Source organism: Pararge aegeria, chromosome 10 (assembly GCF_905163445.1).
Source record: "Pararge aegeria chromosome 10, ilParAegt1.1, whole genome shotgun sequence".
Classification (NCBI taxonomy): domain Eukaryota; kingdom Metazoa; phylum Arthropoda; class Insecta; order Lepidoptera; family Nymphalidae; genus Pararge; species Pararge aegeria.
Window position 1 is genome coordinate 5,507,883 of NC_053189.1, and position 16,877 is coordinate 5,524,759.

At 36.4% G+C, this 16,877-nt stretch overlaps 1 protein-coding gene across 1 annotated transcript; it reads right to left on the reverse strand.

Annotated features, from left to right (window-relative positions):
* Positions 1–1,829: 1,829 nt before the first annotated feature.
* On the reverse strand, positions 1,830–16,462 carry LOC120626842 (peripheral plasma membrane protein CASK-like). Its single transcript, XM_039894614.1, has 12 exons — positions 16,383–16,462; positions 16,022–16,088; positions 14,179–14,291; positions 12,185–12,290; positions 10,709–10,786; positions 9,490–9,671; positions 7,514–7,582; positions 5,142–5,317; positions 4,372–4,494; positions 4,016–4,190; positions 3,296–3,417; positions 1,830–2,036 (listed from the first exon to the last, which is right to left on the reverse strand). Exons 2-12 carry the CDS (start codon positions 16,078–16,080, stop codon positions 1,830–1,832), a joined length of 1,410 nt encoding a protein of 469 aa, XP_039750548.1. The 5' UTR covers positions 16,081–16,088; positions 16,383–16,462.
* Positions 16,463–16,877: the final 415 nt, after the last annotated feature.

Here is a 16,877-nt window from a genome sequence, read left to right on the forward strand (position 1 = left end):
AAAAAAAACGTTAAGATCAGCAAACCTTATAAACAAGCAGTCCGCGTCTGTTTTGGTTTAAAAAAAAACAAAAACGTAGGAAAGCATGTAAAATAAGGTTTTTGCCAGTTATGGCCGTGCCAAAATCATTCCAGCCATTTTGGAGATTAGCCGGAACAACCAGACAGACAGACAAATTTAAAAAAATAATGTTTTTTTAAATGTGCGGCTAAACATATGTATGTATAAACAGTACTTTTAAAAGCAGGATCGCTGCAAAATGCGATACTACTAAACTGTGATACTATAATAGCTACTACATTACTCCTAATAATTTTGACTGTTCGCTTTAAATCGCATCCTTTGGTAGACGCATCCCAGCAAACATACAGTTTGTAGCGAAATTAATGAATTTCCGATTCGGCCACAGTATTTTACTAAGTCGATTCTACGAAAAAAACCGTTCTTTGCTGTAAACTATCGACGTATATAATATTTTATTCAAAAGATACTAAATTTTTGATTTATTGAACCAAGTACAAACACTGTTTAGTTATTAATTGCAGAATTTTATATTCAATCTGAATGATAACAAATGATGCCATCGAAAATAGAATTCTAGATGACTCCAAACTTATATAAAGGTATTTCCCAATGTTATATTATGTTATATTATGTTATATTATGTTATATTATCGGCCCACTACAGGCCACGGGTCTCCTCCCACAATGAGAAGGGGTAAAGGCCGCAGTCCACGCTGGCCCAGTGCGGATTAGTGGACAATGTTTCCCAATGTTGTCACCCCTTTATATAAGTTATTGATATAAGTCTGAACATAGAATCTAAGATTCAAACTGCATTCTTAGATATACCACTTCATGCGATGTAGTCACAGAATAGTTTTTTTTTTAACATAGAATTTAGTATATTTTTTTAAGCAGAGTACTTATTATTGTATAAAACTACGCACAAAGCTAAGGTACGTAATTAAAAAAGAAAACATCGGAAAAAAACGTAAGTGTAACGAGTGCATATTTATTGACTAAAATTTTTACAAAACTTAAAGCATAGGTAAATTACTAGATGAGCCGATGAGCTTCGTGCCACCTAAACAACGCCATCTATTGAATGTAATCCACAGTGACAATTTCCATACAAAATTACTTATTTCGATTAGGTATTTTGAATTTTCAGGTGTTCCTTTAACCTCTTTGGGTTTTCCTTAATTTTCTTTTTTTGAATCCAGCTCTCACTGAGGCAAACAAAGAAAAAAAATTCAAATCTGTCCAAACATGTTCATCATTGATTTCTTCATTCATACTTGTAATATGCATGCGCGACAAGAGGTAAATATCTCTACCCGTTACTCGTATTTTTTCTATAGATATAGACAAACTATAGTATGCAAGGGAGAAGATAATGGGTAGACATAACTCTCTCACGACGCGCATACTAGCCCTTCAAATGTAATAGTTTGTTATGGGCTCATCTTAAACCAGGGCACGTTTTTGGATACCTCGTAGCTTTAGGTTTAAGTTGGCGAACGAAATTATCACCATCCCCTTACAATTATGTAAAAATATATTTATGAACACTTATGAATCCTGATAAGTGAACAAATAAATAAATTGCAAGGGAAAAAAATAATGATACGATTAGCAAGATACGATTTTTTACACCTAGTCCTAGGAGTCTCCAACTCTAGAAAATCATAATATAGTATAATAGACTTTTCAATATCGATTTGAGCAACTGCGGACCCCAAGGTCAATCATGGTACGAGCAATGAGTCCCACTTGGTACTGGGTAAATAAACATAAACATTCCCGCGCACAATAACTAGTGGTCACTAAGCACTGACCTTGACATGCGGTACAGCCAGCACCCGGCGCAGATCGTGTATGGCCGTCGCGGTGGTGGGCGCTGCGGCACCCGGTGTGGAACCGGACCGGAGCCGGGCCGCCGCTTCGAGGGCCGCCCGGGCCCGGGAGCGGCCCTCAGCCGCCGGGGCACGACCGCTCGTTACCACGACCGTACAGGCTATGCGGTCGTAAACCTGATGGTGCAGAATTTATAGGATTTTAAGAAAACAATCATCTTGATCATAATTACAGTTAACCATTATTGAAACGGTGATAGCGCATTGGGTAGGAGCTCGACTTCACTTTCGGGGGGCCCAGTTCGTATCCCAGCACGCACCTCTAACTTTTCTAAGTTATGTTCGTTTTATGTAATTAAATATCACTTGCTTCAACGGTGAAGGAAAACATCGTGAGGAAACCTGAGTGTTCTGCATAATGTTTTCAAAGAAGTCCACCAATAAGCACTGGGCCAGCGTTGTGGACTATGGCCTTAACCCTTTCCAATTGTGGGAGGAGACCCGTGCCCTGCAATGGGCCGGTAATGGGTTGATATGATGATTACCGGCCCCCAAGGTGGCTACCCAACACCAGTAAACGCAGCGTAAGTCGGCCCACAGCGTGGACAGACGATATTAAGCGGGTTGCTGGAAGCCGCTGGAAACTCCCTACAAAGGACCTATCTCCAGCAGTGAGCATCAATCTGTTGAAGTGATGATTATGATTACCGGCCCACGTGTGAAAGTGCTGATAGCTCAAAGTTTAGCGCGTCCCTTTAGGAGGAAAACAGTTTGATCGTCTGCACGCACCCTTAACTTTACGGAGCTCTTTTGGGCTTTGCTTTAGGCCATTAGTCACTTGCTCGTGAAGAAATCGAGAGTTCTCCATAATGTTCCAAAAGACGTGTAAACTTGCACTGGGCTAGCATGGATGTGTATGGCCTAAGCCCTGCTCATTCTCAGGGAAGACAATTAGTGGAGTGTCTTCCAGTGAGTAGGACGTGTTTCTTGCATGCTCTGCAAAGTGTTGCTCCGTTTACAGGCGATGGTTTTCCACTTACTATCAGGTGGGCCATCTGCTTAGTCCGTCAAGACTACTACTACTACATAAATGAACAAGTAATTAAATTGAAAATTTAAAAACTCCCGAAAGAAGTCGGTAGTTGTGAAAAAAAATTTAATCCGCCATTTTGCGGCGGCGACTCAATTGGACCGATTTTCGTCAAGAGCACTTCGACTAATGCAACTTTCAAACAAAGAAAAACAAAAGCACGCACGCACGCATGCTTGCTCGCACGCAGGCACACAGATATGTTAAACTTATAACACCCCGTCGTTTTTGCATCGGGGGTTAAAAAGAAAAGCGACACCATCGCAAGCATCTGGCTACAGCTACAGTTATAAGCTAAGATGTGTTAAAACTATACCAGAAGCCAGAATGAGTTGTTAGTAATCACCTCTAAGAGAGATCTTAATTGCAGATCATCGAGTACACTGTGGAAAAGGTCAGGGTCCATGAAACCGGGACCATCTTGGAGTACGGCCACATCGTCCAAAGACTCAACGATGAGATTCACAGCTGTAACAAAAATATGATTAGTATAGTCCTATTCCAACTTTATACCGTCGCAGAAGTTAGCTGCGAGAGTAGCTTCGCGCAGGTAGTCGTCCGCTTCCGTTTTAGACTGCATCATAACTTACATACAAAGAGATTGCTTTTAAGGGCTTGCTTGTAGTGGCGGAAAAATGGCTCCGAAATAAGAAAACAATTTTACACGCAACTAAAAATTAGGCATGCGGCTCTTGCAGCAATAATAATCTCAAAAGACACCGGTATTCAAGCATTTGATAAAACACTTATTAACTTAACAGGACGAATGTTATTAAATAAGGAAGACCTTAAAATAATAACAGCGTAGACGCAACTAAAAATTAAGCGCACGGTTCTTGCAGCAATAAGACGATATCGATATCGAAGGAGCGGTTATGTTTTAACCTATTTTTCAATTTAAACTTTCATGAGTAAAATACATTTTAAATGTGTAATCGGCGGCTGAACTCGTGTAAATTGTTGTGCTAGTTACGAACCGATTCCTCGAAGGACAGACACAAGTGCCGGCAATTACACATTTGAAAGCTAAACCAACTCTTAACTTTGTGGGGAGTATGTTTTTTACCAGCAGCATTGGCCTCCTCCATAAGCACTAGACGCCGAGGTGGCTGTTCATCTTCCTCTTCATCATCAACAGAGGCAGCCGCGAGGGTCGCAGCACGAAGACGCCGCCGGCTGTTGAACTTCTTCAACTCCTCCACTGTATTCGATAAGTGGATTCTGTTCTGCTTGTCGCGATCCTAGAATTAGTATCGATTTGTAAAGAGAGCTGTTACCAGGGTTCTTAAGATGTTGTTTGTGTGTTTTGCACATGGCGGTATTACTTCCCCGGACAGCTGTTCCGGTCCGTCCGTCCTGACACAAAAAGCTCTAAATTTTAGTCCAAAGAATTGTTTTATAACATAAGACAGAAGAACATACCCTAATCCATCGGTGGTTAAGAACTTCTTGAATGTTAATCCTCTGCGTGTGATCCACCGTCAACATTCTTTGCACAAGATCTTTCGCTGCGTCGCTGATATCCTCCCATAGAGGTGCATCAAACTACAAATAAATTGCCGGTCAATAATGAATGAGTTCCCAAGTTACTGTTGTGGCGTTGAATGTTATGCTATATTGGATGTTAAGGATCAAAAGTTTGAACAAATAAACGAGGAGTTCAGCGAGCATTTTATCTACCAAGCCGGCAAGCAAATTTATTGGTTAGGCTGACAATGTGTAAAAGGCATCTTCTGTGGTAAGTGTCCTACACAATTTATTTAATGTATCCACGTTTCTATACTCAAAAACGAAATATTTTGTTTGTTTACGTGCCTCCCGGGATGATTTATATTGGCAATTAATGGAACAGGTAGGTTGCGATGCCTCTTTGGTTTTGCCTTTGCTGTCAAAATCTTTCCGGTGTATTTTATATATATTATTAACTATATTCACACACACAGATTAACCAAAATACGCTCTCTACACAAGTTTCGTTTCAATACTGGAGCATCCTCGGAAGATATTCAGACTTAATAAGTATACTTTGTAGTTGTCGCAGATTACATTAAATAAGGATTATCTAAGGATTTGTTGCATATGGACAGGTCAGGTCTTAACCTGCCTTTATCTAAATATAGTGTTTTATTCTTTCATGTCACACGAAAATGGCAATAAGACAAAAATTAATAGGTCAATAAAAAAAAACTTACATGTAATCGGCCACGACAAATAGCCTCGAAAAGTCTTTCCCTCGTTCCAGTAAAGGGCAAATAGCCCACGAGGAGTACATGCAAAAGAATCCCAGCGGCCCATACGTCTACCGGCTTCCCATACAATTGGCTCGATACTACTTCCGGAGCCATGTAGTGTGGAGTGCCGATACGACCTTGAGAAAAAAAAGGTTTTACGTTATCGGATCCATTACAAATAGCTTTTAAAATTGTTTTATATATTTAGTGCTGCAGCGGAATTTCTAAATTAATAATAAAAACATAAAATGTCGATATAATCCTCTTTTTTTTGTTGAATCAAATTAAGTAAGCAGTGATATTTTACATAGTCGCGCTTTTTAATAGCTATATACAAAAATATCTAGTATAATATATTGTGAATAATCAATTTAGTTTGTTTTACTTAAAACAATTTGAAAAATTGGACAAATTCTTGTTTTGCCTTACAATAAATAAGGTGTTAATTTTTGGCAACGTATTGTTTTAGTGAAGTAACAGAAAAAATGCTTGTGAAATGTACACTTCGGATTGAACGGATCAAATTATGTAGTCATAATGCTTTTCAGAACGTCAATAATATATTGACCATGATAATATAGAATATATTTCAATTCAAGACAGATAATCCCAGGTAACCCAAAATTCACCAAAATCCACTGTATCGACAATTCTTTCTCTTCCTCCCAATGTACATCAGCAAAAAAAGTGTCAAACATTCACAAACAAACTTAAACAATACATATTTAGCGTATTACTTCTACTAATCAACATCTTAAACTAATTTATTTTAAATAATTTTTTTTTACTTTATATAATTCAGTTTATCGTGTTTTGCATTAAGTGGAAAGCCAACGATAATTAAACAGTAATTAAATTTATTTTAGAGCTAACTCACACATTCTAGACTACAGTTTTTTAGCTAGACCATCGCCTATGTTTTTTTAAGCTTAAACGTATGCGTAACGAACTACAGTTGACTTATGATGTAAGCAGTATTTTTAGTTATATCAATAATCAAGTTTAATGTCAAGTTAAAAGACTATTAATGCTTTTGTTATTTACATTGAAGATATGTCGACCTTAATTCTTAATTACAATTTAAGTATTTAAGTGCGAGTTAGACCTAAAATGGGTTTAACTTATTAAAACTATTACAAATATTAACAGAGGTTATAATAAACGTTGTCACGAACACAGTGTTATTGTGAAATTGTGCTAATGCATTTTATTCGTGTATTGGAGGTGGGGGCAAAATGGACATGCCACATTGCAACTCAATACGGTGTAAGATTCTCGGTTGCCAATCAAATTGACTGAAGATATTAACTAGTATGACTGTTTATAGTCAAATAATACATATACAACAGTGGAATAGATTATCTTTAGCATAATAATAATACGGGAATAAATGTTACGATGCTCGCAGTCGCGCAGCGTTTCTAACGTTATATTTAGTAAAACAGTGAACGCCTCATAAATTACTGGGCATACTACAATAAACTGTCATATTCTGGATACACGGCCAATGTTCGAGTATATAGGCTGTCTCGCGTGAGACGCTCCTGACACCATTTAACAAAAATGATTTTCTTATTTTATAATCAAATATTATATAAATACACGAAAGGGTATACTACAGAAATGAATGCGAAATATCAAAACAAGCTCTGTGAGTAATCGACACTCGACTAACGTCGTATATTGTCGCCTGCCATGCCCCTTATAATTCTTTACTATCGCATGCGTCTGTGGCCATTAGTGTATTTTTTTAGATTACCATAATAATTGCAATATTAGACAATACTAGGAACTCTGGATGTGGACCTAACTAAGTTGAGTGAGCTTCAAATTTGACAACTATAGTTATGTTTTTGCCACACCCACACTTGTTTTTTCTCGCACATTTGAAGGTTGGCTGGTAGAAAAAGCTTTAGCATTAAGACCACCTTTTGTAGACCTTTTTTTTTTTGGTTTTTTGGTGTGCAATAAAGAGTTAAAAAAAAAAAATTTAATCAATAATTGTGCAGTTAATTTTTAATTACATTCCTATATTATAAAGTAAAACTGACAGAATACCGGTGTTGCTTGATTCGAGGAAAATATAAGCGAGCTAAGAGAGGTCATTAGACTTGGGCCTCAAAATTCCTTAGACTATTGTATATTAGCTTAATTCGTAAAGCGTTGCAATGCAGCATGTCCTTAAATGCGCGTAGCTTTTATCGTGAATTAAACTAGACATGTCTGTTTTATGAGACACCTAGTCGGTGAAGATGAGTGAGTCGTGTGCCGATGAAAATTCCACAGTATCTCCATGCATTTAGGGCACAATTCACTTCGCATGGAAGTCTTACCATACTCATCTGATTTGAGATACGCTTGGCCCATAGGACCCACTAGAGGTCGATTGTCCATCACCAGTTCTGTATACAATTAACACTTTGTCAACAAAGCTACGCTTATAAACCGGCAAATATATATTATTGTACATAAATTAAGAAAGATTTCCATCACAAATGTGTGTAACATATTAGCAGAATTACAAAATAACAATAAGAGATTCAGTTAAGGCTGAAAAAAAGCTTCATAAAAACCTTTAGGGTTATTCTAAAAATAACGTCATAAGTAAAGGAGGGAACTTTACGTATGACGTTATTTTTAAAGTAACAAGATAGCGTCAACAAAGTGTGAAACTTTGTGACAAAACAAGATTTAAACTTTCAACTCCATTCAAAGATGACCTTTCATACATCTCAAATTTAACGTTCTAATCCCGACGAAAGAAAAAACATTTCCGTACGCGTTAATTCTACATAGATTCAACAAAATGTTACAACCTTCAAAATTAGTAAAACTTATATAATTATTATAAAAAACGAAGAAAAAAATTACAACTGCCGAGTACGCGCACGCGCACACATTCATTTAACTCATCAAAAAAACCCCTTGCACTAAGAATACGGCAAAGTACAGCAAGAAGCATGCCTTTTATTTCCTAAGAAATAAAAGTGCGCTTTCCAGCGAACACATTTACCAGCAACTGTTACATCTCTCGCCGAGGCAATAACAGGCATGTGTGATAGCCCTAAAGTGTCCTTTATGGCCGTAGTAAAGCATACGGTTTCCTTACCCACGATAGACTAATGTGTGCCCTATTTCATAAGACATAAGATACATATTGCAAAGATATCTGTGAAGTTGTCTAAAATGCCACAGCCCAGCTATGAAGCTTCGGTGACGCTAGTGATTCGTTTTCTCGCCAAATACTCATTAGCAGCGGTGTAATATGTGACAGTGAAAACATTTAGTTAGAAAACACCTCGACATTTAACTTGTAACCTGCATCCTTCTCTACAAAAATAAGATCTAAATTTAATTGTTTCCCACAAATTCAAAGATTTGTTCATTAAATTTTTGTGAAACAATTACCACCCAAATAAATACGACCCTTGGGACAAATGTTTTTTTTTTACCAATTGGAGGTCTATAGTACTATAGCATCCGAGAGTGACTGGACTCTTGAACACAATCATACGGTGCAATCGGCACAGAGGTAGAATAATATGGACTTTATAGTGCAACAAATAAGATGTAGATTTGCGTGATTATGTATAAAGTTCGAAAGATATCGGACGACATATAAATCGCTTATTTTTAACAGATATTTTTACAGAAGCGTGTGCATGGTATAGACAACTCGTATCACTCCAATTCTACATTCTGAATCCTATTTCTGAGGACGTAAGATCCACATTAGACTTTTACCAGAACCCCAGACTCCTGCAAGATGTCTAGTTAAAAACTAAAGTTTACCTTACCTGGGTTCAGAGAGCAGTGGGCGTAGGCAATTGTTCCGAAACTCCATAGGCCCTAAACTTGACCGGAACATGCTAATCGGGTATGCTATCTTATTTCTTAAAACATAAGGCCCATATTAGATTGTCCCTCACGGCCTGTCTACTACAAGATGACCCGAAATTTCCTATAATAGGGTCGAGGTTTCCTCACCTGGTGGAGCCCTGTGTAAGTGATTAAGGGAATTTTAACAGCCACTCCATAGCCCCCAAAACTTGGCCGGACCACAGTTCTCACGGCCAGCGAGCAAACCACAATGTGTACGCGAGCAACAGTGTAACATTTAATACCATAACAATGGACTTTATTGCAAAAGAAATAGGATGCATATTACGATTAGCCTTGTTGCAACGCTATCTTATTTGCTAGAAAGCTATCTTATTTGTTAGAATATAGGGTCCATATTAGATTGTCCCTGCCCCGGCTCCTGTATCACAACCATAAAGGGTCTGTTACCAGCTCATAGTTTCCTCACCTGGTGGGGCTCTATGGGCTGTGGGCGTGGGCAGTTGGGCAGCCACTCCGAAGCCCCCAAGCTTGACCGGAGCACAGTTGTCACGGCCGGCGAGCAAAACGCAATGGGGGCGCACGTCTCGGTGAACGATGTCGTTCTCGTGGCAGTAGCGAAGAGCCTCTAATATTTGACGCATGTAATGGCTGGAAATAAATAGAACCTTGATGAATTCACTTGTTCAATCAAGCAGAAGTTAAAATTTCTAAACAAATTATATTTATTTATATTAATGTTCGATTTAACTTTCGGGGGGCCGAGTTCGAATCGCCGCACGCACCTCTAACTTTTCTACGTAATGTGCTTTTTAAGTAATTAAAATATCACTTGCTTCAACGGTGACGGAAAACATCGTGAGGAAACCTGCATACCTGAGAGTTCTACGTAATATTTTCTGACGGCCTAGTGGCGCAGTGCGCAGCGACCCTGCTTTCTGAGTCCAAGGTCGTGGGTTCGATTCCCACAACTGGAAAATGTTTGTATGATGAACATGAATGTTTTTCAGTGTCTGGGTGTTTATCTGTATATTATAAGTATTTATGTGTATTTCATTCATAAAAAAAAAATATTCATCAGCTATCTTAGTACCCATAACACAAGCTACGCTTACTTTGGGGCTAGATGGCGTTGTGTGTATTGTCGTAGTATATTTATTTATTTATTTATTTAAAGGTGTGTGAAATCCTCCAAACCACAGTTGGGCCAGTGTGGTCGACGGCCTTAACCCCTTCACATTGTGCGAGGCGACCTGTATTCCGATAGATCAAGATCGATCTTTTGTAGGGTTCTACGAATTTGTGCCACCTCGTATATGCTCCTTGTGTACGGACACACCCGTTTTCAGCGCGGAGTCGCAACTGTAGCTGCTTAAGTCCCAAACGTCTATCGGTGCTCCGAGCTACGTGCCAAGCTCATTGCCAATCCAGCTTTTCAACACCTTGAGCTATTTCGGTAACTCTGATTCTTCCATGGATCCACCAGTATAGTAGCCCGTAGTTAGAATATATACCAATGTCCACCTTCATGCTTCCGAGTTCATGTTAATGTCCTGGTTATAATCAAGGTATAATAATTATCGCTAAATCTCACACACCCCCATTTCAGCAGCGTAGTGGGTATATGCTCTATAACCCTCTCTCCTATAAGAGAGAGAGAGAGAGAGGATGATGATTATAATACATACCATGCTACTGCTTCACTGTAGACAAAGCCAGCTGTGGCCCGTCGTACTACTTCAAAGCATAAGTCGGACCCATCCATACTGGAATGAAAAATACATATTTAAGATTACTTCTTAGATATATATATATTTTAATTTTCAGATTTGTACGTTCAGATATTATATTGCAGGTAGCATTTTGCTTAAACACTGATGCTATGACCTTTAGTCTTCCTTTCGAAATAGACTCGGACAACTATTAAATACTTTAATCTAACCTAAATATTCAGATTTTAATAACAAACGCAGATGACGAGGTCTAAAATTTTTATGAACACTCAACAGTATTGATAAAAATTTTAGACCCGAAACTTAAACGAGTTTAAGTTCAGTGGAAAAAACTATATAAATTTTGAATGTTCAACCTGGAACCGTTATAAATCAATTTAAAAGATGAAGCTAAAAGTAATAAGTATGTATAAGTAATAAGCTTTAACTTAAAAAAAAATTCAAAAATTCAAAATTCATTTATTTCAAGTAGGCCTAATATAAGCACTTTTGAAACGTCAAGTCTGTCTGTGTGTAGTGACTCTACCACCGGTTCGGAAGGCAGATTCTACCGAGAAGAAGCTGGCAAGAAACTCAGCAGTTGCTCTTTTCCAACATTAACAATTTACATTTTACATTTTAAAGTTCATTTTACTATCTTGTGAGAGATGAAAGCGGAGCCGGATGCTTGCAAGCAACGTTGTCATTAAGAAATTTATCAATTGTATAATAACCTCGCTGTAATAAATGTGTTTTAACACATTCTTTAAACTTATGCATTGGTAGGTCCAAAATTACCTTAGGAAGCATATTATAAAAGCGTATACTCAGTCCCACAAATGAGTCCCTTCTGCACCTTTCGCAGACGATATGCAGATGTCACTAATTTATGACCAATTCTTGTAAGTCGACTGTTTAAATCCACTTTTTGTTTATTAAGACTAATATGTTGTCTTACAAATACTATATTGTTATAAATATATTGTGAGGCTACCGTAAGGATATTTATTTCTTTAAATTTTTCACGGAGAGATTCACGTGATTTAAGTTTATATATTGACCGCACAGCTCTTTTCTGCAATATGAATATAGTTTCAATATCAGCAGCTTTGCCCCATAATAAGATCCCGTAAGACATCACACTATGAAAGTACGCAAAGAAAACAAGTCTTAATAATTTTGCTAATATAGAATTAAGAAAATTCGGATACTATAAACCCAGACGTACCTCATGAAAGATCAGAGAGTTTAACTCTACGCCTAACCTTCAGTACAATATACTTTAAGGGGTCACTGCCATCGCTTTAAACAATATTATTTTAAAATGACAGTTTATTTAAGAAAATGTAACCATTTAAAAAATAAGGATTATAACTCAAACAAAAGTCAACAATATTACAATAATACTAAAGAGATGGTAGTATGGGGGCTGCACATAGAGAAATAACTTACTACTCAAACACCATATACAGCATCCCCTCCGAGCTGTAGGTCTCCAGCAACTCCACAATGTGAGGATGTTTCAACATGTGACATATTGTTGCCTCACGTTTCAAATCTGTAATAGAGAGAACATAATATTTTAGATTTTAAATTATACAGGGCGGCTTTAGCAAGTTTAAATAAATAAATATACTACGACAATACACACATCGCCACCTAGCCCCAAAGTAAGCGTAGCTTGTGTTATGGGTACTAAGATGACTGATGAATATTTTTGTGAATAATATACATAAATACTTAGAATATATATATAAACACCCAGACACTGAAAAACATTTATGCTCATCACACAAACATTTTCCACTTGTGGGAATCGAACCCATGGCCTTGGACTCAGAAAGCAGGGTCGCTGCAAACTGCGCCAATCGGCCGTCATCATTTGTATATAAGGTGCTTCCCAGACTCAATATAGGTTGTTGTTTTTTTGTTACTATTTGCTGGTTAGACAGTCTTGTAAGAATAGTAAGCTCGAGAGTTGAAGCTTACGACAGAAAGGCATTGTCATCAATGTCATATCTCTATAAACCAGCTATAGAGTGGCAATGGCTTAGGCCTAGATTTATTGAAGTACAATTCTTTATTCCTCTACAAGTAAGCCCTTGACTGCAATCTCACCTGGTGGTAATTGATGATGCAGTCTAAGATGGTAGCGGGCTAACCTGTTAGGGAGTATGGTAGGCATACCCCTAATCGGTTTGTACGCGACATCACACCGGAATACACTAGGGAACACTGGTAACCAGCCACAGCCAAAGCCTCCGACCAGACCAGACCAGAGAAAATTCAGAAATTATTAAATCCCAAATTGCCTCTGCCGGATATCGAACTCGGGACCCCCTGGTTTAATTCGCAGCGCTCAACGTTGCGCCAGAGACGTCGTCAAACAAACAATTGCCTGACTTGCCTTGTCTTATCGGCCTAGCGATAACGGCATGAGTCCTCAAATTCTATATGATTGGGCCTGCAAGACGAAATTCAAAATTGGCATAAAACCGAGAGAAACAGCATGTGAATGGTGCAGTGGTGAATCTCATGCCCCTATAATAGTGTTGGCCTACGTGGTAGTGAACTAGTTACCCACTGTACAAATTAAATCATTTTCTAAAATAGAAACTGTTACGGTATTGGCAGGACATAGAATAACAGTAACAATATAGCTTAAATAGTCAGTAAATACCTTTTTAAATGCAAAATTAATACTTTACTAGGTGTTGCCCATGTTTTTTGTACACGTTTATTAAGTTTTTTTTACAGATGCCTTAGGAACTGTTTGTTTTCCTGACATAAATAGTAGCCTATGTTACTATACGTCTTTTCTACGGACTCTATGCCATAAATCAAGTTGATTGGTGGCTTAGTTTGGGCGTATAGAAAGGACAAATGAACAAACAATCATACTTTCGCATTTACAATATTAGGTTAGGATTGCCCAGCGAATGTGAAGGGCGAATTTGATGTTATCAGTCTTAAAAGACTCCACTACTCAGCAGCTGCCTGTGGTCTAATGGCATACATGTTCACAGAATGGATCACAACGGTCCTGCATTAGGAAACAAGTTCTATATGAGTTTTTTTTCAAAACATTGTATACACATGTATAAAAATTGGCATTTTCCCCCCTTGTTGACTCTAAGAGCTGTTTGTCCCAATTAATATTTCTAACATGTGATAGTAATCACTAAAGCTTGCCAATACACATTAAAGCAGTCTGGTGCTACTAAAATTCATTTAGATAAGAGACTTCAGGCTGCTATGAGATATTATTAAACCTAGAATGATGATCATTATGACCAATCAAGATAACAATAAATCATGTTTTACTATACATTAAGACTTTTCCCAAAAACTACATAATATACTATACAAAATATGTTGTTAGTTTTTAACGATAAAAATACCATTATATATGTTATTGATAACACTTTCTTAGTTAAAAATCTTACCAGCAGTGCTCAATCCAGGACTTGCTGTGAACCGTGCAACATCCACAATTTTCACAGCAAACTGTTGTCCAGTCTGTCGGTGAACACAGCGGCGGACAAGACTAAATGGCCCTCTGAAAAAATTGAAGTTACAAATAAATAAACCTACAAAGAAGTTTTCCATACCAACTAACAATTTATAAAATATTCATTAGATGATATAATATATAAAAAATTCAACTTCCATATTATGTTAATATTAGTTAGCACAAAGCTCTAAAGTAGTTGATTAATTTTTACACAAGTTTGTATTATGAAAATTAAGCTTAATTTGCTATAGACCGCAAAAAGCAGGAGAATCTACATGGTGTAATTTATAATTATAGTGAAGTTTGCTTTTCTACCTACATATTGGAGCTGAGCTCTGAGCAATTTAGTTACAGCTAAGAGGCCCATATGTCTTACTTTCTACAGTAATAATATCCTATATTAGTATATCTTACAAACTATGCCATAAGCTACCAAATTTGCAAAGAAACCGTCCACAAACATTGCTGACATACTTCAGCGTTGATGCTTTCTCATCACAATATCATATTAAACATGCAGTGTGAGTAAGGTTGAGCCTTAATCCATTTAATAATTGCTATTAATTCACAGCTGTCAGTGCCAGACTGTAATCTCACTAACTGGTAAGAATCTGGATATGAATCTAAATTGGAAGTCACCTAATTTGGAAGGTATATATATGTTTACTAAATCTATACTGTTGATGGGTTTCTACATAGCGTTATACTAGAATGATAAATTGAATGGCAGTATATTATTCCTAGAAAGATAACCACCGAAACTACTTAGAAAACTGAACTGATTTTAAAATTATAAAATCCTGAATTTGAAATGGAAACCCAGAGCTTCCTCATAATAAAAATACTGCCACTACTTTACAGATCTTGCAGCATTTGTGTCAATCGACAAGAGCCCTGTAACTTTTGAATTACGAAATAAACTAGTAACTTCAACAATACATTGCCCAATGTCAAAAATTTCATTGGAGGATACTTAAAATAATTAATAATCTAACAATTTTAAAAATCACTAATCAAAAAGAGCTCAATTGGAATTGGTGGGTCAAAAATAAGCTATGTAAGAGATGTATCTACTTAGAATCTACCTTAAAAATGGCTTTATCTCAAAAGCTGATTGTTTTAAAGCAGTCAATTTTAAGTACTTAATCCAGTATTGAAATAACCAATACTTTTCATCACTCATACTGAAATAATATTATCAATAATAATCATCTTTACAGGATTAAGAGATTTTAAGACAGTCTATCAGCAATCTATTCTCAGCTTAATTATTAAAAATAATAATACTCATTATATATACCATAATTAAATTGTAATACTGGTATTATAAGTGACATATGCAATGTTTTGTTTTACTTATAAGTACTGGAGATAATATATAGGCATGAAAATAATGTTGCAGTTGCATATTTGTCTTGATCTGAATGACCCAAGTTTACCGGGCAAATTATACACAAAAATACAAATTGCATGATCAGATGGATCAATGTACTTATAAATGTAATGTATTTATGTATGTATATAAATGTAAAATATTTCAAACATTTGTTATCCATCATTCTTTGGCAAGTAATGTACTTATCAATATTTTTCCAGTTATAATTCTTAACACTAAGTATGTAATAGATTCTTATAAGAATTATGCATGTCGAAATCAAAATGATTTATGTACATTAAACAATTAGTTTTGGTAGATGTAGAATTTTTAGCTGCTATTTAGGTACTAAATAAAAATATGAAGCATTCAAGTATTAAACTTATTCCTAAGTACTTACTTCCCAATAATTTCGCAAAGTTCATACACGTCGTCGAAAAGCACCTCGTCCTCTGCCATTTTTATCACTAACAAATACCACTTTATTTCAGAAATGAGCCAAAAATTTCATATTAGTTTCGCCTTCTTCGCGAATTTTCAAAGGTTACGCCCAGGGTAAAAAAATCAAATTAAAAGGGCTCCAAGCCTATTTCGACCACTAAAATATATTTTATTTAGTAAACAGGTGCATTAGTTACATACTAAACACAATATTCCTTAATAAGACGTAAATTGTGCATTGTAAAAGGTGAAAAACTGGAATCACTCGCTCGGCTTTTACCAAAAATTGTAAAACATTTCTATCACAATAAAACACTCACGTTAAAGGTAAATAGTAAAAGTTTACTAAAATTATGTGCACACTAATTAATATTGGAATAAAAAGTTAAATTATCGTAAAATAATTTCCCATCTCTTATTTTCTATTTACTTTTGACATTTACTAAGGGTTGCCAGTTTGAAATTTAGGGACGTAAGGACGTTAAACTGGCAGCAACAGTCTGAGTTGCCACCTTCAAATTAAACTGTTTGTTTTAGTCTTGTTATTTTTGTATAATTTCATGTTTGTTATTTTTGTATAACTTCATCTTTGAAAAATTAATGGAATAATTGTTTTTTTGTATTTGTAGGACCAGTAGTTCAGTTCTCTGAACTGAACCGATAATTACCTACCTAAATTTTTGGCCTGAAAGCCCAAATACATATTATCTTTTACCTTGTAAAGAATTATAATTTACTGTATTTACAAATAATAAATCTATTAGTAGCACATTAAATAGAGATTAGTTTGGCGATTTTTAATTTTAGAGAAGACG